Raw genomic sequence first — 23,198 nt, 5'->3', positions numbered from 1 at the left:
ATCGTCGGCTGGCTGATGTGACACGGGCTGAGTCCTGGGTCGTGGCGAGGTGGTGGTCACGGGCAGTGGGGAAGGTGGTTTTCGTCGCACACCCCACACACCCTTGGAATCACCAATCTGGATTACAAAGGCTGCTTGAGCAACATGTGGCGGAATCTCCGACGTACCAAATTTCTCTGGACAAAGAATGGCGTGTTGACGTGTGATGGCTGCAGGTATCGTCCCTGATGATGATTTAAAGGGCTACGGTGATGGCTATATTGTGCCTAAGATGCGTGCACGGCACCCTAATCAAACGCAACTAGAATCTCTTTGTGTCGTCAACGAATGTTTCATCAACGAATATATTTACTGCCACTTTGGCAAACGCTTGGACATTGTTTTGTTCTTAAATTATTTGTGCGTGCGTTGTATTTATATACTTGTGCCTTGAGCGTCTTCTTCACGTGTCGCGTATCGCACGGTGCCGGCAATAAATGGTGATGCTGTAGAACTAATGGCATCTGCGCATCAGGGTGCCCGTGACTTCCGGACGCTCTTCGTGAGGTGGCGCGCGTTAAACGCACACTAAGCTGCTATGGCGCTGCTCGACCGAGAAGTTGTGTGTGCTGCGTAGTTACACAGGATTCTGAACTATCAATGTTGCTTTGCATCGCATGAGGCTCTCAATGTTCTCCTGACGTCATAATGCCCGTGAATGAGCAGCGACGGGGGTCTCGGGAATGCCAGCGTCGGGCGTTTGCAGAAGCGCAGGCAAGGACAGGAAGAAACTGGTCGCAGTCAGTATGTTAGTCAACAAGTAGCTACAACCAGAGCATGTTTCACAGGCGCTTGATCTGTTCTGACATAGCAACGTTCTCGTCAGCATACTGGTGTGCTAAAGCGTGCGGTCTACCCAGTCTACGCCCCTTACTGCATTTATAATTCCACGGACCGAGAGAGGAAGTGCAATGAAATTCAACCACTTTTTGCGTTGTCCGGTGCTTTACTAATCCGTTCGGGAATGGTTGACCAGAAACTGGGGATGACCAGGGATAGGCCTCGCACAGAGCACAAGATTTATAGATTAGATCGTAAACAATAGCCTCATTGAATTTTGGCCGGGTCTAGGGAGCACCTCGGCTTTCGCAACGTTTTGCCCGTCACCAAAACCTATGAGCAATAAGGTATATTAAACACTGGTATGGTAAATGCGAAATATGAACATCATAAGTGCGTCACGTCCTGTTATCGCGTGTGTGCAGAAAGATGCATAACTAGCGAAATCGTGGGTGGTCGGACTCAGCACATGATTTTCCGTATCTTTTCAATCCTTTCCGAACAGGTGTCAACCTCATGTTACAGTTACATCATAAGAAAGGCATCTCAATGAACTTAGAAACTGTATCAAAATGCGTCCGTGCGCACTATGAAAACACTTCAGAGCACTTAGCGATATGACTGACATCGGTGCGCCTCAAACATCACACGGACGAGAGATGAAACACATCTTTGAAAACGTCATAAATCAGCTGACACGATGCTTTCTGCTGCGCCACATTCGGTGTTGTCATCATCTTCAGGAAATGTGCCGGGAATGTTTGTTGATCGGGTCGCGCTCGGGTGGGTTCGGATGTAAACATTGCCGGTCCATCCAAGCTGCGGTTTGTGAATCGCTTCTGCAACAATATAGTAAGTACAGAGTTAATTTACCATCCGATGCCTGGCACAGGCAAGGCAAGCTGAACATTGCAGCCAGGGTGCATGGGGCTGTCTGGCACAGGTTCTTGCCGGTTTCTTACGGCCAAAACGACCGGCTGGCCCCGATATGATGTTAATGGCGCAGGCGGCTAGTTTATTGAACATCTCAGCTTGCTTATAGCAAGTAACTGCATGAGTATATATTGCAGTGTAAGCTGATGTGGAGAGGTGAAAACTGTTGCTGGATTTCTGACGACAAAAAGAACTATGAGCACTGTAGTTTATCCACATCTAAAAGGCAAGTATTACTCATTGAGCCTTGGAATCCTCATACGTTTGGATTTGCCTTCCCATGCACTTCTGTTGATTCAGAGCCAATTTTTGCTGAATTGTATGGGCTTTCACCCCAGTCCCAGTCTTGAGTGCCTTCAGCTCCTGAACACACAAGTACTATATGTTCCTGAATTCAATGGAACCATGAAATTGTGGTATGTTGATGAGGGTGCTAGATGAATAAATGCTGTGTGGATAAACTGCATGCTGTTTAGCTATGCAACTTTGTTTTCTTTTACTTTATGCTGTTTCTTCACCAGGCTTGTGACTGTCTATACTTCAAAATGATCAGTCTTGAGTGATCTTATGCTGTGTATGTGCTGTGGTACATCCTTAGAAAGAAACTGATCAAGTTTGCACCACCTTCAGGTCAGACTCGAGAAAAAATGCTCAGTTTTGGTATTCAATGCTGTATATATATATATCTAGTACTGCTAGTTTTTTTGGTGTATTGGTATTGCATTTGGTTGATGGTCACATGATATACATGGGCAACAGATGTTGGATGTACTTCACATGTAGACCATCAAAATAACAATAGCACTTAATCATATTAGTACTTGACCCGAATCATTTCTGATCCTATCTTTCAGCCAATATGTGTGATTAGCCAGTTATATCCACTCCAGAGCAGCATGTCATGCCTGAATGCCATCCTGGCATTCCAGCTTGGACGGGCCAGCTGTGCGTGCCACCTAGCGGCGGTGTTCGTCACTAGGCGCGGCCGCCGTCTCTGCCGCCGCCAGGCCGCTCAGAGCCCCGCGGCCGGCGGTCGAGCCAGGCCGGATGGGGGACTCGATGGTGCGACGCTCGGGCCGCGCGGCCGGCGCTGACAGTGGCTGGTATGCGCCACAGCAGCGCCATCGCTCGGATCCGGCCTGGCACCCTCCGCCTGCCAGGTAAGTTCGTTCCGAAGTCGGACCGGTATGCCTATCGCCGGGGAAGTGACGGAAGGGGCCTGGTGAGGTCTCTCTTTCATCACTCACCGATTAGTACTGAATCTTTGAAACGTTCCGTTTGTCCGTGGTAAGTTGTGGGCATTAGCGGTGGGAGGCCTGAAGTGCTGCCCTGGTTGGAGAAAGCCCGAGTGCCCGCACATATTCGGAGAGCGGTCCCCATGCGGGGTAAGTCTCTGGAGGATATTACTCCCAGATACGTGTAATATGGACCCACCACTCTCCACTCTCCTTAATCCGACATATAGGAAATGATTATTGTTGGCCGAAGGGGCTTTAATCTCAGCCAAACGAAACTAACCTATGAGCTCGTGGCCGTGTCCCTTTCCCCCTGATTGAGCTTGTGAGCACGGAGTGCGTGCCTGTAACGTCGAACGACCCCGCGCTGTTACGCCCGTCACTGTTTACGGCCTGCGGACATGCGAGCTGACCGGCCCGCTCGCTGACGAGGAAAACAGCGGTCATTACCAATCTGTATTGCTTGTCGATGCCTGCAGCTGCTCCATGGTCCTGCGGGGTGCATGCTGTCGCACGGGTTGTCCGGTTTCCAGTGAGATCTTACAATGAGCACAATCTAATGGGATCATTGGCCCGCGCGGTTTGAGCTTGTTTTTGCCGCCACAGGACTGGTGCGCTCCACTCACCGTGCAGGATTGCCTTGTCGTTATGTTGATGAGTCGTCATATATTCATATCCAACCGTGTGTAAACTGTCCAGGATTATGGCGGTCCGCAAAGACGAGTGGCTCGGGCAAACTTAGCATCCGCAGTTGAGTGAACGTAGCCCGCTTGTAGACGCCGCGAGCATTCTTTCAATAATTACAGATCCTTAGCAATGTGCGGATTTAGTGCAATTACAGCCTGTCTGCCAGTTCATGAAGTGCGTGATGAAATAAAAGAGAGAATGAAGAACTAGCTCTTCGCGAACGCGTCCATATCAGTTTGGCTGGCCGCCCGATTGTCCGTTCATGTCTATGACCTCCGACCTGGCGGGGGGCAACCTTTGACTCCAGCTGATCGTGGACGTTAACCCCGACGGAACGTGACCCCTTAGGTCTTCTCCGCGGCTATGTGGGCCTGAGCCGCGCATGCAGTGCCTCGCGGCGACCTCCGCAGCTACCCCCTGCTATGTCATGGGCGGGGTACGGCCTGGTGGCAAGCCCGTGGACGGGACCTCAGTCGGCGGCCGGCCGCCGCCGCCCGTCAGACGGGGGCTGGGCGGTGGACTGGTGACCACAGCCGCCGATCGACAGACGGGGACCGGGCGGTCCGGTGACCCCAGCCGCCGCTCGACAGACGGGGGCCGGGCGGTGCACCGATGACCCCAGCCACCGCTCGACAGACGGGGGCCGGGCGGTCCGATGACCCCAGCCGCCGCTCGACAGACGGGGGCCGGGCGGTGCACCGATGACCCCAGCCGCCGCCCGACAGACGGGGGCCGGGCGGTCCGATGACCCCAGCCGCCGCTCGACAGACTGGGGCCGGGCGGTGCACCGATGACCCCAGCCGCCACTCGACAGACGGGGGCCGGGCGGTGCATCGATGACCCCAGCCGCCGCTCGACAGACGGGGGCCGGGCGGTACACCGATGACCCCAGCCGCCGCTCGACAGACTGGGGCCGGGCGGTCCGGTGACCCCAGCCGCCGCTCGACAGACGGGGGCCGGGCGGTGCACCGATGACCCCAGCCGCCGCTCGACAGACGCGGGCCGGGCGGTCCACCGATGACCCCAGCCGCCACTCGACAGACTGGGGCCGGGCGGTCCGGTGACCCCAGCCGCCGCTCGACAGACGGGGGCCGGGCGGTGCACCGATGATCCCAGCCTCCGCTGGTTAGACGAGGGCCGGGCGGTGCACTGATGATCCCAGCCGCCGCTCGACAGACGAGAGCTGGGCGGTGCACCGGTGACCCCCGCCGGGGGGCGTTTGTCATTCCTCCGCGCCCGTGACACGTGCCGTGAGCCTGCAATGCCGAGCTTGGCTCGACGCGGCGAACCGCCGGCCGCGCGACATTCCTGGGCAACGGTCGGACGGCGCAGCGCTTTTGAACCTGGTGGTGCTGCAGCCCCGCTGGCTGTATCCGCAAGGTCGGATCCGCGGGACCGAAGCGCTGCGGCGGCGAGGTCACGCAGCCGCGTGATCGAAGCTGGGTCACCACGTCCGCGACACCGTGGTGACTCACGGGGCGCGGCCTCCCCGGCCGGTGTGCCGATGTCCTTGTTTGCCACCGGTCTGACCGAGCCAGCTGCCATTGCCACACGTGCGTGTCGTGTGGCATGCCGTCTGTCCGATATGTGGGCTGTCGGATGGTGCTGCAGGTCGGCTGTGCGAGCGGTCGGAGCGGTGCGCCAGACGCGCCGCGGAGACGGCTGGCGAGCTCGGGGGTCTAATCGGATTGCGGGTGACAAGATTAGCGCGTCACCGCTAAGCCACAGCCAGCACGCGCCCGTTGTCAGTCGGTTCTGCCCAATTATTGTTTTCTTGGTTGTTGCGGTAGCGTTGTGTTGTGGCCGAGTTTGGAGGGGGTTACATCCACTGCGATGACTTTTTCGTTCGTTTTTATGTGTCGCACGGTTGAAGAATTAATTCCTCAAAGGATTTTGGCGTCAATGTTCTAGATCTCAGTTTACTCCGGGGAAGTCAGATTGCGTGGTTCGAGTTTGGCGGGCCTTGCGCTTCAGACATGGAAGGGCCCTGTGGAGCGTAAAAGCGGCACGAAGTAACAAAGTGTTGACTCCTCACCGGATAGGTGAAACCCAAGGCGTAACTCAAAATGAACTCGGCACTGAAAATTCTAGTTGTGAACGCAGTGCTTTTAGCCTGTGGATAACAGCAAATTGGAGGGATCACAAATACAGCATCGAATCGGCTTGCAAAAATGGGCATCACTGATGAGAGATAAGTGTTTGGTGTAACGAGCCTTTGGCTCAGATTCCAGTGATTATTTAACTACGGTTGAGTGTTATGTTACTGTCATACCATGGTGATTAACCCTCAGAATGAAATCCCACGTATGGTCAGCGTACACAGCGTTGTTTGGGCATGTACGACCGGCACATCTGGGTCCGGCCAGACGGGGCGCGCTCATTGCGACGCGAACGCCGTCCGCGCCACCCCTCCTTCGTTCAGCACCACCCCTCCCTTCAGCGCCGCGCCTCATGAATAAAAGGTTCCGCGCAGCGCCGGTCGGTCTGCCGGGGCATAATTCACTTGGCGGCGCCCGGCCCGGCCGCGTGCCGGCGGTGCCCGGTCCGGGTGGACGATCAGCCAGGGCCTGTCGGGCGGCGGTGCTGGACGAGGAACGGTGGTTGGGGAACAGCGTAGAGGTCGTGCCCACGGCGACACGCGTGGCGGGTATGCGACGAGTGCCGGACGCGGGGCCCCCGGCCGGATATCATCCATGATGAAATCGCTGCTAGTGGCGGAGGCGCTACGAATGCGTGGCGTCCGCCGCCTGCCTGCTGCACCCCGTGAAGCAGCCGTATCAGATACGGGCGCAGACCTCCGTGTTGAGGCGAACGGAGTGTTGAAGTCTGCGCCAGTGTAGTTGATTCCAGTCCCGACTCGGCGTTTTGAGGTGATGTTGATGGTGACGAGACGGCTTGGATCGCCACGAGGCCGTGTGACGGCGGCACAGCGACACAGTCGACGGGACCGGCGGCGCGGGCGGCAGCGGGTGACGCCCGTCCGCTGTCACTGGCCGCCACGCCGCTCCCTCCACACACACTCGTAAGCGGGCATGCGGCAGAGGTAGGAAGCACGCGTCCTCGTGCAAACAATAACGGGCGCGCGGGCGGCGCCACTCAGCGTCGCGCGTGCGTCGACCTTTGTTTGACCGGGTGACTGGAACCAGAGCGCGGGGTCGGCCGCACACGCCCCGACGGGGCGCGCGCGGCTGAACAGAACTGCGGCGTCAATAGCGGGGCGCCGCGTGGGGTCGGCCGTGGCGCTCAACCCAATTAGCCGCGCCCAATCATCCGTGTGAGGAACGCAGCGTGAGACGCAATCACGAGAAGGTTTGAGGATCTGTGGCAGTGCTGTTCATGACCGCGGAACGAAACGCAACGGCAGTGAAGTTCCGGCCCGCTCAGTTTGGAATTCTGATGCTTGCCGCTGCTCGTCGCGCACGCTTGGAGCTTTGGATTCAGATTCCACAGTTCGGTTCCGAACGGTCATAAAATAGTGGTGTGTGTGTTACCGCACCTGTGCCGGGCGCGGTCCGGGGTCACGTGCTAGGCCCCGCCAGTGCTCGGTGTCCGTCCCGGGCTGACATGACCTGTCGACGCCCGGCGACCCACCTGCCCCATTTGTGCGCCGTCACGCGGGGCTTCATGCGACCCGCCCCGCCCCGCTCGCCTTCGTCGCGACCATGGCGTCCGCGAGGCGGCAGTGGGCTTGGCGTGCTTCTCACATGTCTTAGTGAGGGGAGGGGACAACGCGGTTTCAGAGAGAGCGGTGATCCCCCAACGAGACTAAGAGGGCTCGTCATTATTGTCGTCAATGATTTGGATGCCGCTTTGATTCGTACCCGGCATTGTGATGAGCTATGACCTGCGGCAAGCCCAGGATCGGCCAGACCACACGAGCGTGAACTGGCCATTGGCTGTCCCAACTTCAGCAATCGCGGAAGGATAGTGAGTGGTGGTTCTAGTCATTGTGTTACCATGCCACCGTCTGTCCACTAGTTGTTCTCAGCCAACAATAAAACAACGGCTTGCTGGGCCACGAGGAATGGGACGACGCTGTTCCGAACCGCGCTGGTCAAATGGCGGTCTCCCACGCCATGTTAGGCTTTGTGCCCGGGAACAAATTATCGAGTAATCACGCTTGGTCCTAAAAAAGGCAATTGCCTTGCGACTATTATGTGGTGTTCTTTTGAATGGGGTGCTCTGCAAAAAGGAGTCTGGGGTCGATCTGAGAGAGGTAGAATGAAGTGCGTCTGGTCACTTGTGATTGGATGAAGGGTACTGTCCTGTCGTATGCCATCGAAAGTCGGTGACCGCGTTGGTATGTCGCGACAGAATCAATGACTGGGAGACCGGAAAAAAACCAACAGAGGCGCGCCAGCCCTGATCGGAGGCGGCTCGAGAGCAGCCGTATCCGGCCTCCGTCCGCCGTCTATGCTGACCCAGCCCGATGCCCATGTCCTATGTGGGGGCCAGAGTTCCCTTGGCCAGCGTGACCCGGCCAGGAGCCCAGACCGGAGCGGCAGCAGAGCTGCAGCACCGCCTCCGCTCGCGGCTGGCCGGTGTCGGCGGGAGCGGTTAGAGCGGCTGCCTCCGGGTGCCGATCGGACGCCGGGGCCGGGCGCCGCGTCCGTCCAGCGTCACCCTGCCGCCGGCGGCCGGGTGTGCTGGCGGCGGCGGCGACCGTTCCCCTCTCCCCTCGAGCGGCGGCAGCGCGACACCGGGCGGCCGGGTGTGCTGGCGGCGGCGGCGACCGTTCCCCTCTCCCCTCGAGCGGCGGCAGCGCGACACCGGGGGCGCGAGGGGAGCGGCGGCGCGGGCCATCGATCCCCGCTCCCTTTGCTGTCGGCACCGGCGCGCCGGCTCGGCCCGTCGGCGCGGCTCAGATGACATCGGTGGCCGTCGCCGCTGGTGCCACGCCGTCTGGAATTGTGACCCAGACCATGTTGTATCCTTGCGGGCTTAGAGATGCCGTTTTGGTCGTGGACATATGTAATTTCGTAATCGCCACGAAGGGCGAGCATTGGCCTGACCTAGAAGCCCACCTGTTGATGTGAGCGAGGCAGAGGGGCGTCATCAAATGTATTACTTGGCAAGCTTTACGATGGTCGTATTAGTGGTTCCTTCGGTGGCTTCTAGCCCATTTGAATGCTAAATGCCGCTATTGCGTTATAGATGTAGGAACAGTGTGACGGGGCATTGCGTCTCCCCAGTTTCGTAAGTTTGAAATTAACTGACGAAGCATGGAGAGAGTGGTGTTGCAGATGAGATTTGCCCTCTGGTTGTCGACGGTCTCCATCCCCTGTCTTTCCGTCCTCGCCTGGCTCATGAGTTAATGTAGGCCTGCTAGCGTAAGGTTGAAGAAGCGTTCTGTTCACGTCTTCGCTAAGGTTCCTGTAAGATTGTCCATTCGTGCAAGTAGCGGGGCCTTGACCGGTGGGCGCCCTGGTGTCATGGGGGTTGTCTTCTACCTCAGTCAACAGCTACCCCCCCCCCCTTCTCCCCCTGCTGGAGGACCATAAATGCTGGGTTTCTAGCCGGTTTCCGGCGGCGCCTCTCCCACCATGTTGACCGCGTGCTCGTCTGTCCTGACCGGGTGTGCCTGCCGCCGCCGCCTGACGCTGCCGTGGCCGTGGCCGTGGCCTGTGTGGACGGCGGCGGTCGCTCTAGCCCGGCGTGTGTTGTTTCAGCGGTCGGAGTCGGCGCACCTCCCGTCTGGGCGGTCCGCATCGGTCGCGTCCGGCCGACCCACGCCCGGCCGCTGCCCCCTCAGCTAAGGTGCGGCGCCGGCCACGGGCCCAGCGCTCTTGTGGCGCGCCCGTCTCCGAAGGCATGGCCAAACATACTTGAACTGCTTGTTTAGTCGCGCGCTGACCGATATCGATGTGTTGTCAGTCAATTGTACTTCTTCTTTTTTTGCCTGTTTCCTGCATTGTAGCTGACGTCCAATCCATATTGTAGATCTGGACCTCTGTACTAAAAATGCCCCTCGTGTACGCACCGGTGTCTCTCCGGTTTCCAGACGCCTGGGCCGAGCCTTGCTCCGACGCTGTTTTGTCCGCAGGCCCTGCTGCGGGTGACCGTTTGGCAGCGCTCCGTCCGCAGGCCGTGCTGCGGGTGACCGTTTGGCACCGCTCCGCCCGCAGGCCCCGCAGCTGGACGTGGCGGCGCCGGGCTGCACGGCGGCGCTGCTGGCCTCGGTGTTTGACGAGGTGGGTGCGGCGTCGCCGGCCGGCAGCGCCCGGCCCGGCCAACGCGGCCGGCCGGCCGCCGCCGCCGCAGCCGCCGGAGACGCCAGCTTCAGCCAGTACTTGGCCTACAGCAGCGACGAGGAGTTCGAGGACTTCCTGTGGGTGATGCCGCCAGTCGTGTGGTGGACCGTGGGGCTGGGAAGCCTGACATGACTCTGCTCAGTACAGTAAATGGTTTCAGGCCTGTGTGCTGTGGTTATCCGGCTGATGTATACGGAAGCTCTTGTCGCTAGCTTACTGTGTGTCGATGTGTGTACCAATGTGGCAGAATGCGATTGCCTTGAATTGATTTGATTAGAGCACTCACCACTGGTTTCGGGGCGTGTGTGGCGATGGCTCAGGTATGTTGTGCTTTCAGTCCCTTGCCGAGGCCATACCCCAGCTCCCGGTCCATGCTAACGACATACCGCAGTCCTCAGTCCTCGCTGAGGATATACCACATTTCTCAGTCCTTGCTGATGACATGTCAGTCCCCAGTCCTCGCTGAGGATAACCACGTTTCTCAGTCCCCGATGATGATATGTCACAGCCCCAGTCCGTGCTGAGGACATGCCACAGACCCCAGTCCTCGCTGACAGCATGTCACAGTCTCCAGTCCTCGCTAATGATGTGTGACAGTCGCCGGTCCTCTCTGGTGACATACAGCAGTCCCCAGTCCTCGCTGACGACATGCCACAGACCCCGGTCCTCGCTGACGACATGCCACAGTCCCCAGTCCTCGCTGACGGCATGTCACAATCCCCAGTCCCAGCTTGTGACCTACCCTAGTCCCCAGTCCCAGCTTGTGACCTACCCTAGTCCCCAGTCCCAGCTTATGACCTACCCTAGTCCCCAGTCCCAGCTTGTGACCTACCCTAGTCCCCAGTCCCAGCTTGTGACCTACCCTAGTCCCCAGTCCCAGCTTGTGACCTACCCTAGTCCCCAGTCCCAGCTTGTGACCTACCCTAGTCCCCAGTCCCAGCTTGTGACCTACCCTAGTCCCCAGTCCCAGCTTATGACCTACCCTAGTCCCCAGTCCCAGCTTATGACCTACCCTAGTCCCCAGTCCCAGCTTATGACCTACCCTAGTCCCCAGTCCCAGCTTATGACCTACCCTAGTCCCCAGTCCCAGCTTATGACCTACCCTAGTCCCCAGTCCCAGCTTGTGACCTACCCTAGCCCCCAGTCCCAGCTTGTGACCTACCCTAGTCCCCAGTCCCAGCTTGTGACCTACCCTAGTCCCCAGTCCCACCTTGTGACCTACCCTAGTCCCCAGTCCCAGCTGACGACATGTCATAGTCCCCAGTCCCAGCTGATAACATACCACAGTCCCCAGGCCGACAGCTGGTCGTCATTTGACGCTGGCGCGCTTCTGCAGGAAGCAGCCGCGCACCGACTACACGTACGCGCGCAGCCTGAGCTACACCACCATCTGTCCGGAGCGGGTCGGACCGCCCAGCATGTCGCGACTCGGCGTGCACAGCCCGCCCCTCGGCCTTCGCAGCCCGCCGCTCGGCCTGTGCAGCCCGCCGCCCGGCCTGAGCAGTCTGCCGCCCGGCCTGAGCAGCCTTGCGCCCGGTCTGGCGGTCGGCGGACAGCCGTGGACCGGCGCGGACCTCGGACTGTACTCGGGACAGACGGCGGGCGGTGAGCGGCAGCCGGCGCTCTGACTCCGTCTCCGGCTCTGATTTTAGTTTGCGGTTCGGTCCGCTGCAAGGTCCCGGTCCCAGCCGTAGCCCCGGTACCGGTCACTGACACGGTCTCTGTCCCCGTGCATGTCTGGGTCTCGGATTCAGTGCCTCTCACTGTCGTGGTCCCCGTACCGGTTCTATTGCCGGTGCCTATCCATTTACCGGTCCCATCTTAGCTTCAGTCCTGCTCCGTGTGTCCGCCGTCTCCGTTCCTGTGTCCCTGGTCCTGGGCCCGGCGCCAGTCCCGGTCGTGTCTCAGGTCTGTGCCTGTTCTGGGCCGGACGGGCGGGCAGCAGGGCCCCATGCTATGCATGGTGGCATGCCCTGCGTAGGTGGTCCGGCAGAGTTCGCTAATCGGCAGAAGGCGTGTGTGACTTGGCCGAATTGGTGATGTGGGGATGCAGTGTGGCATTGTGTCTCGTCCGTAAATGAGCGTTATGAATGCGGGCGCCACAGCCCGCCCCAATTATCTGATCCCGTGGCACGTTACTTTAATATTGTTGTTGTGTTGGACTAGAACGGAATTTGTAACCGTTGCAGGCGCACCGAGCGGAAATTATTCGGGCTTGGACATGGAATCTGAAGACGAGTGCTTTCCTCCTGACGCAGGCCACAACACCTCACCCAGCTGTAGCAGCGCATCACACTTCGACAAGACGGGTAAGACCACGCGCCACATGCCCTGTCAAATCTGCCTCCCAACGCAACTTGATCGATTGTGGGCGCGAGGCAGACACTGTTCGGTGGAGTGGGCGGCGCTGTCGGCGTGTGGCGACCGCGTGCCGGGTCGGTTTGGTTGTTTGGATTAGAGCCCTTTCCTCTAGAAATTATCATTTCAGAGCTATGGCAGGAAGGAAAATGGTTAACGGTGGGGCAGGCTTGCATGCGCCTGAGGGGCAAACCACCGAGCTTTAACCCGCGCATGTGCGATGGGTAGCCGATCGGGCTCTCGGCCCACCCGTGGCTGACACATGCAGCCTGCCCCGGACAAGCGGGATGCCGCGAGGAGGAAGGATGAAGCAAGATAAAGGGTAAGAGGGTCGGATGTGTCGGGCCTGCGCGGCGGCCGCGTAGCCGCACGTTGGAAGACGGCTCCGGCGGTGGGCCGGCGCGCTCGGGCCGTGTGTCGGCCGGACGGACGGCGAGTCGGTGTCATCTCGGGAGTCCGTAAGCCCGTGCCGTCGTGTGTCGCCAGGTCTCCGGGTGCCGCGGTCCGTGCTGGCGCTGCTCGGTCTGCTGCCGGCTGCGGTCGTCCGCGCCGCCAACCCCATCTCATGGGCGCGCTTGACAGTGAAGCTTCTGAGCCTACCACGTGACGCCGCTGCTGTCGCCGGCTGGCCCGCCCGTCGGCTGCTGCGGCGGACTAGCCCGGTGGATGGCTCGAGGCCGGCGCCACACCAGCAGGCCGGCAGCGCCTCGGGCGCCGCCGCCGGGGACGCTGCAGGGAAGGCAGAGGCTGGTCGGGCGGAGAGGAGATGTCCCACCTTCCCGGTGCTAGCCATGCTCCTGCTTCTGCTGATTCCGCTGCTGCTGCTGCCGCTGACGTGTGAGTTCCCTGCTGGGGCCGGCCTTTCTGTTGGTGGGCCGACACGGAGCGATGGCATCGGTGCAGCGTGGGACACAAATGGGCGGTTAGCTGGCAGGCTTTGCGGGAAAAATGGCCTCGTGAGTTTCGTGCAGCTCGAGAACAGACGCGTCAACAGTCACCGGGCAGCGCCATGCCTCAGGGTCACGAGCTAGCTTCGGCAACACCAGGCAGGTCTAACCCACTTAATCACGGCATCGATGGCCGTGTAGGTCCGCCGTGTGAACTTTGAAGTTGAACTTGGTGAACTCGGCGGCTGTGCATGTATCACGGCGTTTCGATCAGAGTATGGTAGTACGGCAGGCTGGCGTGCGTGACGTCATGAGCGGCTCAGTCAGCTGTACACATTCGCTGATCGGGACTCGGCCGGTCTTGGTAACGGCGGAGGCGAGCATCCCGTGGCCATCCTGCGGGCCACCAGCCCGAGAGATCGCCGTGGCGGTGGTCGCCGCATCTGCACGTGTGACGGTGCGTGGCTGTGGGCTGGGTCTTTGGGCATGGTCCGACACCGGTCCGCCGGCGTGGCCGGTGCGATGGTCTCCTCCCCTTCCTCTCCGTATATCTACTACCTCCGCACCTTCCTCGCCTTTCTCTTCCTCTCTACCCCTCTTCCTCTCTCCTGTCCCTTCTCATCCCTCTCCGTCTTCTCCTTCTAACCCTCTCCTCCCTCTCCCTCTCTCCTCCCTCTTCCTTTTTCATCCCTCTCTCATTCCTCCCTTGCTCCCTCCACTCCATCCTCCCTCTTCCTCTCTCTTGCCTCTGCTACTCCCTCCCCTTCCTCCCCCTCCTCTCCCTCTGCGCGGCTAACGGAGTCCGCCTGTCTTCCCAGGGCGGAGGACGCCGTCCTCGGAGGACTGGCGGCCGCTGCGCGAGCTGGGGTCGGTCGGCCGGCAGCTGGCGCCGGCTCTCGGCTCGCTGTACGTCTCGGCCGTGTCGGCGGCTCAGGTACACACCTTCCCGCGGCCGGAGTGCCGCACCAGCGGGTCTGGCGACTCCCTGCTAGCATTTAAGCGGCGATCTGGCGCGGCGCTTGCCGACCTGGTCGATGTGGTTATCGGTGGAGTTCTGTGCTGACGCCAGTGTGGTAATGGTATGCGTTTGTCTGTATGTGATGGGCTTGAGCTTCTTATTGCGGTTTGGTGGTCTCTGGCGTGCGTTCGAGAGCGTTCATCACAGCGCGCCTTGGAATGCGATCCCTGTGACGTGGCCGTGGCAGGAACTGTGGGCCAGGCTGTGCTTAGTGGCTGGCCGTCACACACGACCCAGTGGTCCCTCTTCGGCCCACGGTCCCGTGACGTGACTCCGCCCGGCAGCTGTGGTGGGCGTCGCTGGCCGCCCCGCCGCCTCTGACGGAGCCGGCGGCCACCGGCGCGGCGTCGGCATCGGCGGGTGCGCTGACGGAGGCGCTGCGGCAGCTGGCGGAGCTGCGCGGCCGACTGGACGCTCTCGGCGCGGCGGGCCAGGTAACGGAGAGCGTCTGCGGCGCAGGACTGCCACCTGGCGAGGCAGCCGTCGTGGTCAGCGCAGGTGGCAGGACGGACGCTTGCGCGCAGCCGGTCGACTTCCGTCACTCCTCGCCCTTCGGATGGTCTGGTGTGGTTGGGCTGTCTACGTCACTAGCGCTGCGTGAGCTCTGGGCAAGGTTTCAGACACCTACTTCAGCGCTCGTTGGCTCTGGTTTTTCGTTCTTCCCTTCTCGTCTGTCGTCTTAGTCTGTATCTGTGCGTGCTGTGCGGTGCCGACTGTGTGACCGCTTCGCCGACAGGGGCGCGTGTCCACCCGCCGTCACAGCTGGCCCTCCTCTCCCCAGCGCTGCGGCGCGACTGCGGCGCCGCCGCCGCCCGGTCGGCCGCTGGGCTTGGCAGCGGAGCTGGCGGCCGCCGAGCGGCGCCAGGCCGAGCGTCTGGCGCTGCTGGACGCCCGGCTGACGGCACAGCTGGCCGCCCTGCGGACCGTGCTGTCGGAGCCGCCGTCGGAGCCGCCGGAGCCGCCGCCGCCCTCGGAGGACCAGCTGGAAGCTGTACGGCGTGTGATGGTGACCGTCGACCGACTGCGCCGCGAGGGCGAGGCGGCCGCCGGCCGGCTGGACGCGCTGACGGCGCTGCTGGACACGCTGCGGCACGACGTCCGGCACCTGCGCGGTGCTCTCCTCGCCGTGCAGGTGCGTCATGGTGCCGACGTTGTGCCGACACGGTGACGTCATGGCGCTCCCTGCTGGCCTCGTGAACATCGAACTCTGGGCTACTTTAACAGAGATAAGGTGTTGCAGTGGTACTTTGAATGTTTCATGTGTAGGCACACTGGGTGTTCCAGTTGCATCACGTGCCATGCCCCGCGCGTCTGGTGTACCGTGCCACTGCTGATCTGTTCGGACTGTTGACCTGTGCTGACTGTTGGCGCACTTTCGCCAGGAGGGCGTGGGCTCGTCACGCGCCTGCTGCAACCGGACGGCGTCGGACTGCGACGGCCAGCTGGCCGGCCGGTTACGTGGTCTGCATCGCCGGCTCGACCAGCGGCTGCAGCTGCACGCCGCCGGGCTGAGGCACAGTACGTCCCGGTCTGAGCCGGCGGCTCCCATGGCGGCGGATAGACGGTCATCGTGGCACTCGGTCCCCCTCGCCGCTATCCCAGGCTACTCCTTGTATGCTGAATGCGGCAATGAAGGGGCCTTCTTCGTTTGTCATTTTTTTCACGCGATGTGCTAATGCTCAGCCAGATGCTGGCTTTCTTAGCTCGAAATTTTACGTGTAAATTCTGATCTCGCTGATTAGCGAGGTTCCGGTGGCTCTGGCGCCCGCGCTTAAGCCGCGGCTGATCTCTGGCGGCAGACCTGTCGTGCGGGGCGGCGGCTCTGGCGGGCGGCGTCAGCCGGCAGCAAGCGGTCAGCATCGCACAGCAGCAGCTGGCGCTGTACGACGCCGACAAGACGGGACAGTTCGACTTCGCGCTGGAGTCGGCAGGTGGCAGCATCGTCAGCACCAAGTGCACCGAGGCGTACGGCGCGCGGGCGGCGCAGCTGACGGTGCTGGGCGTCCCGGTTTGGTACCCGCAGAACAACCCGCGCTCCGTCATACAGGTGAGCCGGGGGCGTCGTGGACCCGTGACCTGGGGCGAGGAGGTATGCCCGGGGGCGGGGAGGTCCGTGTCCGCCCCGACTTCCCCGCGGCTGGGCAAGCGTCAAGCGTATGCTTGAGAATTTCGCCATTACCTTCAAGTGTTGGTCTGGACCGACTCTGCTGTTCTTCGTTCCATTAAGCCCCGATTTGGGACATGTCGAGGGTCTCGTCTTATCGGACGTCACGTGCTTCGGTTGTTGAGTGGTACCTGTGGGTGTGCAGACGCTGGTGTTGGCATGGGCTGTCGCGTGTGTGACCGACGGTCGCTCCGCCCTCCTGACCGGTGGCCGGGCAGTGGGACGCTCTCGGCACGCGTGTGGCCCGCGTTCGCTCGCTTCCGCAGGCGGGCGGCCGGCCGGGCGAGTGCTTCGCCTTCCACGGCGAGGGCTTGCTTGAGATCGGCCTGTCGCGTCTGGTGCGGCCCACCGAGTTTGTGCTGGAGCACGTGGCGCGCGAGCTGACGCCCGACGGCAGCGTGCGCTCCGCGCCGCGTCGCTTCGCCGTGCTGGTGAGAGCGGAGAAGGCGAGCCGGGTGGGTGGGGTGATGGCGGGACGTGCGAGGGCCGCTGGCAGGGGCGCTCGAGGCACGTTCTGTCCCCTCGCGTACGCTCTGAAATGTGAATCGTGCTAGAGGAACGGCATCTCACTCAAAAGATTACCTGTGCGTTTGGATACACGTGTGAATGAAAAGATCCGCCACCCTGTCGGTCGGCCCTGACTGTTCTGTCCGTCGCCTTACTTAAAACACGTACGCCAGGAGTGATGTACGTTGTGGTGTCCGCCGCCAGGGGGTGACTGGATTCGCGGAGGAGGCCGTGCCGCTCGGTGAATTCCAGTACGAGGAGCGGGGTCCGCCGCTGCAGCGTTTCGCCGCGGCGCCCGCCGGCCGCGCCTTCCGCGCCGTTCAGTTGCGCGTCACCTCCAACTGGGGACACCCGCACTACACCTGCCTCTACCGCTTCCGGGTCCACGGACGGCCCGAGCCCGAGCCGCAGCCGTGGTCGGGTGGAGGCGGACGGTAGCCGGAGCCGCAGTTGCAGCCGGAGCCGGTGCCTGAGCCGGAGCCGGAGCCGGAGCTGGAGCCGGAGGACGGTAGCGGTGGCCGGAGCTGGAGCCCGAGCCCGAGCCCGAGCCCGAGCCCGAGCCGGAACCCAGCCGGGGCCGAGCGGAGGTGGACGGTAGCCGGAACCCGAGCCCGAGCCCGAGCCCGAGCGCGAGCCGGAACCCAGCCGGGACCGCGTGGAGACGGACGGTAGCCGGAACCGGAGCCTGAGCTGGAGCCGGAGCCGGAGCCGGAGCCGGAGCCGGAGCCAAAGTCGGAGCCGGAGCCAGAGCCGGAGTTGGAGCCGGAGGACGGTAGCAGTAGCCGGAGCTGGAGCCCGAGCCCGAGCCCGAGCCCGAGCCCGAGCCGGAACCCAGCCGGGGCCGGGCGGAGGTGGACGGTAGCCGGAGCCCGAGTCCGAGCCCGAGCCGAAATCCAGCCGGGACCGCGTGGAGACGGACGGTAGCCGGAGCCGGAGCCGAAGCCAAAGCCGGAGCCGAAGCCGAAGCCGAAGCTGGAGCCCGAGCCGAAACTCAGCCGGGACCGAGCGGAGGCCGATGGTAGGAGAGGCCGGAGCCGGAACCTGGCCGGGACCGGAGCCGGAGCCCATCGGGGATGGATGGCAGCTGGAGCGAGAGCTGGGGAAGGGCTGAAGGTGGCGGGGACGGTTGGCGGCAACCGAAAACCGTTGGAAGGTTCAGGTGGACGTTTTCAGCCGGCGGGCGGCACAGCACAATGCAGTTGATCCGGCGCCGTGTCTGTGTGCCGTCGCTGTGACATATCCTGTGTACGTGAGATTCATACCCACTGTGGGTTGGAGCAGGGAAGCATGGCCCGCTTCCGTACTGCTGCTGTATATTCCTGGTGTCAGAACGTGCAGATGTGCCAGTAGCGCCGATGGACCATGCAGAGCTTCCTTGCACCAGGCTCCCGTCAGCGCGCTCGTCTTGTCAGGTGTCGACCTAGTCCCGTTTCTGTTGTTTGTGTTTTCGCTGCACTGGTTGGTGTTTAGTGGAGCGGTCTCCCGTTACCTACATGCTTTAACCGCTGCGTATGTGTGTGTTTATGTGTTTGTATCAGATACTGAGGCTTCTGCTGGTCTGTACTTGACCTGCCGGGGCAGATCTGCATACCACGTGCCTATCGTCACCGAATGCTGCCAAAGGTCGTGTATGTGTATGGTGGTCACATTTCCCAGAGCTTTTCATGGAATACCAGGCGTACAAAGTGTGGAATGTCTATTTTTGCGTGCTGGAACGAGATGGTCACAACCAATGTATTGTGGCAACCTCGGGGCAACAATTATTCAGTCGTGTCGCCGCAACGTTTTTCTCCATTTCTTGGACGGCGGCGCGCTCGCCGTTGGTATGCTTACCAACATAAACCTCCCAATAAAGTGGTGCCCTCTGGCGTCTGAGTGATGATCTGATCCTTGGCCGGTGGCCGTCAACATGCGCTTCTATTCGTCATGGGATCAGATGCACCCCCGAGGCTGGCGAATTCGACGGTGGCAGACGACGCGACGGCTCCAGCCTGACGGCGGTCACAGGCGTGTTGATCCTGTCTCTGCTGTTGTGGGTCTAATGTTACATCTTCCGCACTTGTTTGGGACCGGCTGCCCAAGCCACCAGCTCGCGCACGCGCGCTCGAGATTGTAGACGGCTTGGTTTATCACCGGGGGACCGCGAGTTTGAGTGCAACATGCCGCGTTTCGTCTTACCCTCATGCCGCAGACGGAGTGATTGGTATGCACACTGGACACGCGGAATTGATGCCCAATATATTTGGTATACACGGTTCTTAGCCGCCACGAAATCCCACCGTCCGCTTAAACGACTAAATCAATGCTAATACGACTAAGCCTAGAGAATCAATCTTGCGTTGACATTTAACGGTTGAGTTAGCGGGGCTTCCGTAGCTGTAGAGTCTAATTGAATGTCCGGCTCAAGGGGGGAAACATCGTCAAAATTCAATTAGTATCACGACGTTGGGTTAACTATAACGCAGTCAAATACGCCCAAGTGCGCACCAAACACTGATCACCCATTGACACTGTATATGGTCATTATCAACGCACGGGATATTCTGAAACATGTATAGAGAGGAAGTGCTAAAAGTTTATATTTTTTGTTAAGATTCGCAGTCACAAAACATGCAAACATTGTTTATTTGGAAGAGGGCCTGTGGCGTGGAACATTAATTGTGAAGAAATATTTTGGCAAATACAAAATTTCAAAAGATTTCTCGCGCCTTTTCAGTTTTCATCTATTGATGCGAATAATGAAAAACTTCTAACACTGTAAACACGAAATGAGGCACACTAACGCAGCTATAATGCTAATTTTCGGAAGCTGAGTGACACGATGACGCGGTTCACGTGACTAGAGCAAGCCGCCGCCGAGTGTTGAGTCACTCAGCGGGCGGGTCCTATGCATTGGCAACACCTGAGAGTCGCGTGGGAGCATCAGTCAGTCTGCACATCCGTGTGGGGCAAAACTAAGAGCGATGCCACCAGACCGCGGTGGCGCGGCAGACCACGCTGGTGTGGTGGACCACGCTGGTGCGGCGGGCCACGCTGGTGCGGCAGACCGCGCTGATCCAGCAAACCGCGCTGATACGGCGGACCACGCTGGTGCAGCAGACCACGCTGGTGCAGCAGACCATGCTGGTATGGCGGACCACGTTGGTGTGGTTCGGTGGCGCAGCCGAGATTCAATGCTGATCAAAACGGGCATGCCGTGTCGACATAACCTCGCGCATTCCCTCGGGACAGACACGGTTGCCACGGATCTAATCTTATCACGCCAGAGCGAGTCATGGGCGACGTGGGACTGGAAACTCGGCAGCTGTGGTTGTCATCAGACGCTTCGTGTTAAGAGGAGCGGGTGCAGGCCGTTTTCGTGTGGAGGCGGACCTCGCCGTCCCCACCGGATGTCTCTGCCGACGGCCGCCAGGTGCGCGCATGTCGCCCCGGCTGGAACACACGCGCTAAAAAACGGGCGCCCGGCCTGCTGGCCGCCGGTGACCGCAGCTGACGTCACGTCCGAGTGATGTTTATCGCTCGTGACGTCACCGTTTGGAGACGCAGCTTCCTGTGACGTCACGTCTCGTCACCTGCCGCCGCAAGTGGCGGATCTTGGAACTGCATGTGCCACTTCATCTAGGGGACCGCGTGGGTTTTGTTCAGGTAGTGCAGAACGTAGTGCAGGACCAGGTCGTAGCAATACTTGTACTCCATCTTGAAAAAGAGAACGCATCTGTGAGTGTCGCTGGGGCCATTCCCAAGAGACTGATCACCACTGCACGCTGCCCTATCATTCTCCTCATGACTCATGTATTGTATGTACTCATGTACTCATGTATTCTCATGTATTGTCAAAGCTGACCCCCAGAGAAATGTTCGCTTCGTTTCAAGACTGCTCGCTGGTGTTTGTGGGCTATACAAGATAACGCTATTAGCAAAGCTTTATACAGTCGTGCAAAACGTATACTGATTTGAGCTAGCGTCGTGATTATTGCTCGCACTGAAACAAACCATATCACTGTGCATAGGCACTTGAGTATGGTCTTGGATGAACGCTTTTTTCCTCGTGTTGTAAATATCGAATATCCATTACATCCGCCCTCGATGGTGGCAGCCTTCATGAGTGACGGCAGGTAACGTTCAGCACGTCCATAGCTACCACTGTTTCGTGAGACGCCGCGGGTGGCGGGCGAGCCGGCGGCGTCGCCGGCCGCTCACCATGTTGGAGATGAGCTGCGGGCGGTGCTGGCGGACGGTCTTCACCGCCTGGAACACGTCCACCTCGCTGTGCTGGACCACCTGCTCGATGCAGGCGTTTGCCGCGCAGTACACGCCCGCCCGGCACTGCCCGTCGCTGCCAGGACAACAGTACACGGTGGCTGCCGTCAGAAACGGCTGGGCAGGGGCCACAAATGGAAACAGAGCAAACACAGCTGGGCTATGGGAACAGAGCAACACAGCCGCGCTGTGGGAACAGAGCAACACAGCCGGACCAAGGGCGCAGAGCTTAACGGTGACCGTCCCTGGGAACAGAGCCGAATAGTAGCTGTGCCTGGAAAAAGAGCCGAATGGTGTTTGTTCCTGGAAACAGAACACCACGGCGCCATGGCCACTGGAAGCCGAGCGGAGCAGGTGAGGTCACTGGCAACAGCGCGCAGCAGCGCCAACAACTGGAAACGGTCTCGTACACTTCGCCTGAAGCCGACCGGAAAATGGGCGCCGCTGGAAATAGCCTCTGTGACCGTGAATGTTGCCGAAGGCAGCGCCCAACAATATCTGACATTCGAAAGTTACCTTAGATATGCAACAGAGTTCCTGAATCTTAACGGAAGAGCTGCGGAACAAAGATAGCGACTTAATTTAATCTGTTTTGCGCAGTTTAGTGCCGTGGGGGCAAGCGTGAGAGTTTCGAACTGTGGAATTTCCCGAGCTGTGCAGCTCGGTCACGTGCAAACGGCCTCTGATTTCCGACCGAAGGGCCACTCGCCCGCAAACTGACCGCGATACAGACCTCATCCAGAGCAAGTCCAAAGCCTTCCCGAGTTCCAAAAAAGTTCATGATCAGCCGGCCGGCTGGACCCCTGGTTTACCATGTGCAAACGCGATCAGCTGATCACGGGTAGGCAGTTAGAAAAAAACAGGCCCACGCAGAACTGAGGTAAGCAAAACCGCTGTACTCACGGCGAGACGACAACGACGGGCCCGTAGCCGGAGCGTTGTCGCCACCTCTCCCACCATGTTCATCAGCTCGACGAGCGCGTTGGTGGATGTGGGGTACCTTGTATCCGTCCGGCCAGCAGGTCAGCTGGAACAGCTGGCACGTCTTCGATTCGGCTTTGACGCCAGCCATCAGGTCCGTCAGCGAGACGATCTGTTGACAGTTCTTCCGTCACGGGTCTGTACAAGACATCATGCCGGTCATCTTGTCCGCCACGTGTGTGTTCAGACATCATCATTCATCGCACAGACATCATGGTGTCTGTGCGAGCGGCGATCTGTCAACATGGCGTCCGGTAGTGAGAGGATTTTTGCCATCATGTCCTTCAGGTAGTTCGTTTGTTGACACCAAGACCGATTTTTTGACATCAAGACTACTATGCAGACGATGCGTCTTCACTATGACTGTCAGGGGTGTAGTTGATTCTCATGACTGTCTACATGAGAATCGGTCGACATCGGTTTGGCAGAGAAGCGACCTGTTAGCATTCTGCCCCAAAATGCATATCTCAGCAGGTGCGCATGCTGTCAACATTACGTGTACTGCAAGAGACAATATGTCGGTATTATCCTGCCAAAGAGCTAATCCGTTGACATTAGTCCACCCAGCGGAAGATCTTCTGGCATGAATGCCAACGGAGGTGATATATGCCAACACCGGCTTCGATGGATAAACGACCTGTCGATGTCAAGTTATCAGAGAGCCGTCTGTTGACATCTTGTTCGTCAGCGAGACAACTTGGCAGCAGACCCATCAGAAGGACGATCGTTGACAACGTGTCCGTCCCACAGGGATCTTTGACGCCGTTTCCGTCAGACAGACCATTTGTTTAAAGCATATCCCGCACAACCGCCGCGACTCAGCATGTTAAGCATGAGGTTAGGAAGACAAAACCTAATAAAACTCATGCGCTGCGATGCCCAAAACCCGTCTATCTTTTTTTGGGGGGGGAAGCGTTTTGCTCGCAACCCAACAGCCGAGCCCGAGCGGGGATTTGTGTGACCACACTGGCGTGAAAAGATCAAATGGAAGCTAGCCCAAGGAGGCCGGGGTGGCGCCTAAACACCCACCAGGGTGGGTGTTCTGTGGTTGGCACAACGCTCTGTTAGATATGCTTCGAATACAAACGTCCCGAGCAA

At 59.7% G+C, this 23,198-nt stretch overlaps 2 protein-coding genes and 1 long non-coding RNA gene across 3 annotated transcripts; 2 read left to right on the top strand and 1 right to left on the bottom strand.

Moving 5' to 3' along the window:
* Window positions 1-1,602: 1,602 nt before the first annotated feature.
* On the top strand, window positions 1,603-9,839 carry LOC119098567 (uncharacterized). Its single transcript, XR_005094260.1, has 4 exons — window positions 1,603-1,671; window positions 2,682-2,912; window positions 9,344-9,431; window positions 9,800-9,839. It is a non-coding gene; the product is annotated as an uncharacterized LOC119098567 (long non-coding RNA).
* A 4,407-nt stretch (window positions 9,840-14,246) lies between these two features.
* On the top strand, window positions 14,247-17,336 carry LOC119098344 (SUN domain-containing protein 1). The gene is made up of 6 exons (XM_037221266.1): window positions 14,247-14,255; window positions 15,096-15,320; window positions 15,571-15,706; window positions 15,988-16,235; window positions 16,619-16,783; window positions 17,064-17,336. Exons 1-6 carry the CDS (start codon window positions 14,247-14,249, stop codon window positions 17,295-17,297), a joined length of 1,017 nt encoding a protein of 338 aa, XP_037077161.1. The 3' UTR covers window positions 17,298-17,336.
* A 1,753-nt stretch (window positions 17,337-19,089) lies between these two features.
* LOC119098566 (receptor-type tyrosine-protein phosphatase U) lies at window positions 19,090-22,212 on the bottom strand (the record flags this gene model as incomplete). The annotated part of the gene is given in 3 exon segments (XM_037221529.1): window positions 19,090-20,555; window positions 21,060-21,195; window positions 22,023-22,212. Coding segments are annotated over 2 exon segments (285 nt in total), but the record flags the coding sequence as incomplete, so codon positions are not given.
* Window positions 22,213-23,198: the final 986 nt, after the last annotated feature.

Source organism: Pollicipes pollicipes, unplaced genomic scaffold (genome assembly GCF_011947565.3).
Source record: "Pollicipes pollicipes isolate AB1234 unplaced genomic scaffold, Ppol_2.1 Scaffold_4740;HRSCAF=5597_pilon_pilon_pilon, whole genome shotgun sequence".
NCBI lineage: Eukaryota > Metazoa > Arthropoda > Thecostraca > Pollicipedomorpha > Pollicipedidae > Pollicipes > Pollicipes pollicipes.
Note: the sequence above shows the minus strand (reverse complement) of the source record. Positions and strands in the feature narration are given on the sequence as shown.

Bases quoted from the DNA above. Each gene is read 5' to 3' on its own strand.
- LOC119098344 (XM_037221266.1), top strand. The intron at 15,321-15,570 runs GTGCGTCATGGT...CACTTTCGCCAG, and splicing joins GTGCTCTCCTCGCCGTGCAG to GAGGGCGTGGGCTCGTCACG. The intron at 15,707-15,987 runs GTACGTCCCGGT...CTCTGGCGGCAG, and splicing joins CGCCGCCGGGCTGAGGCACA to ACCTGTCGTGCGGGGCGGCG.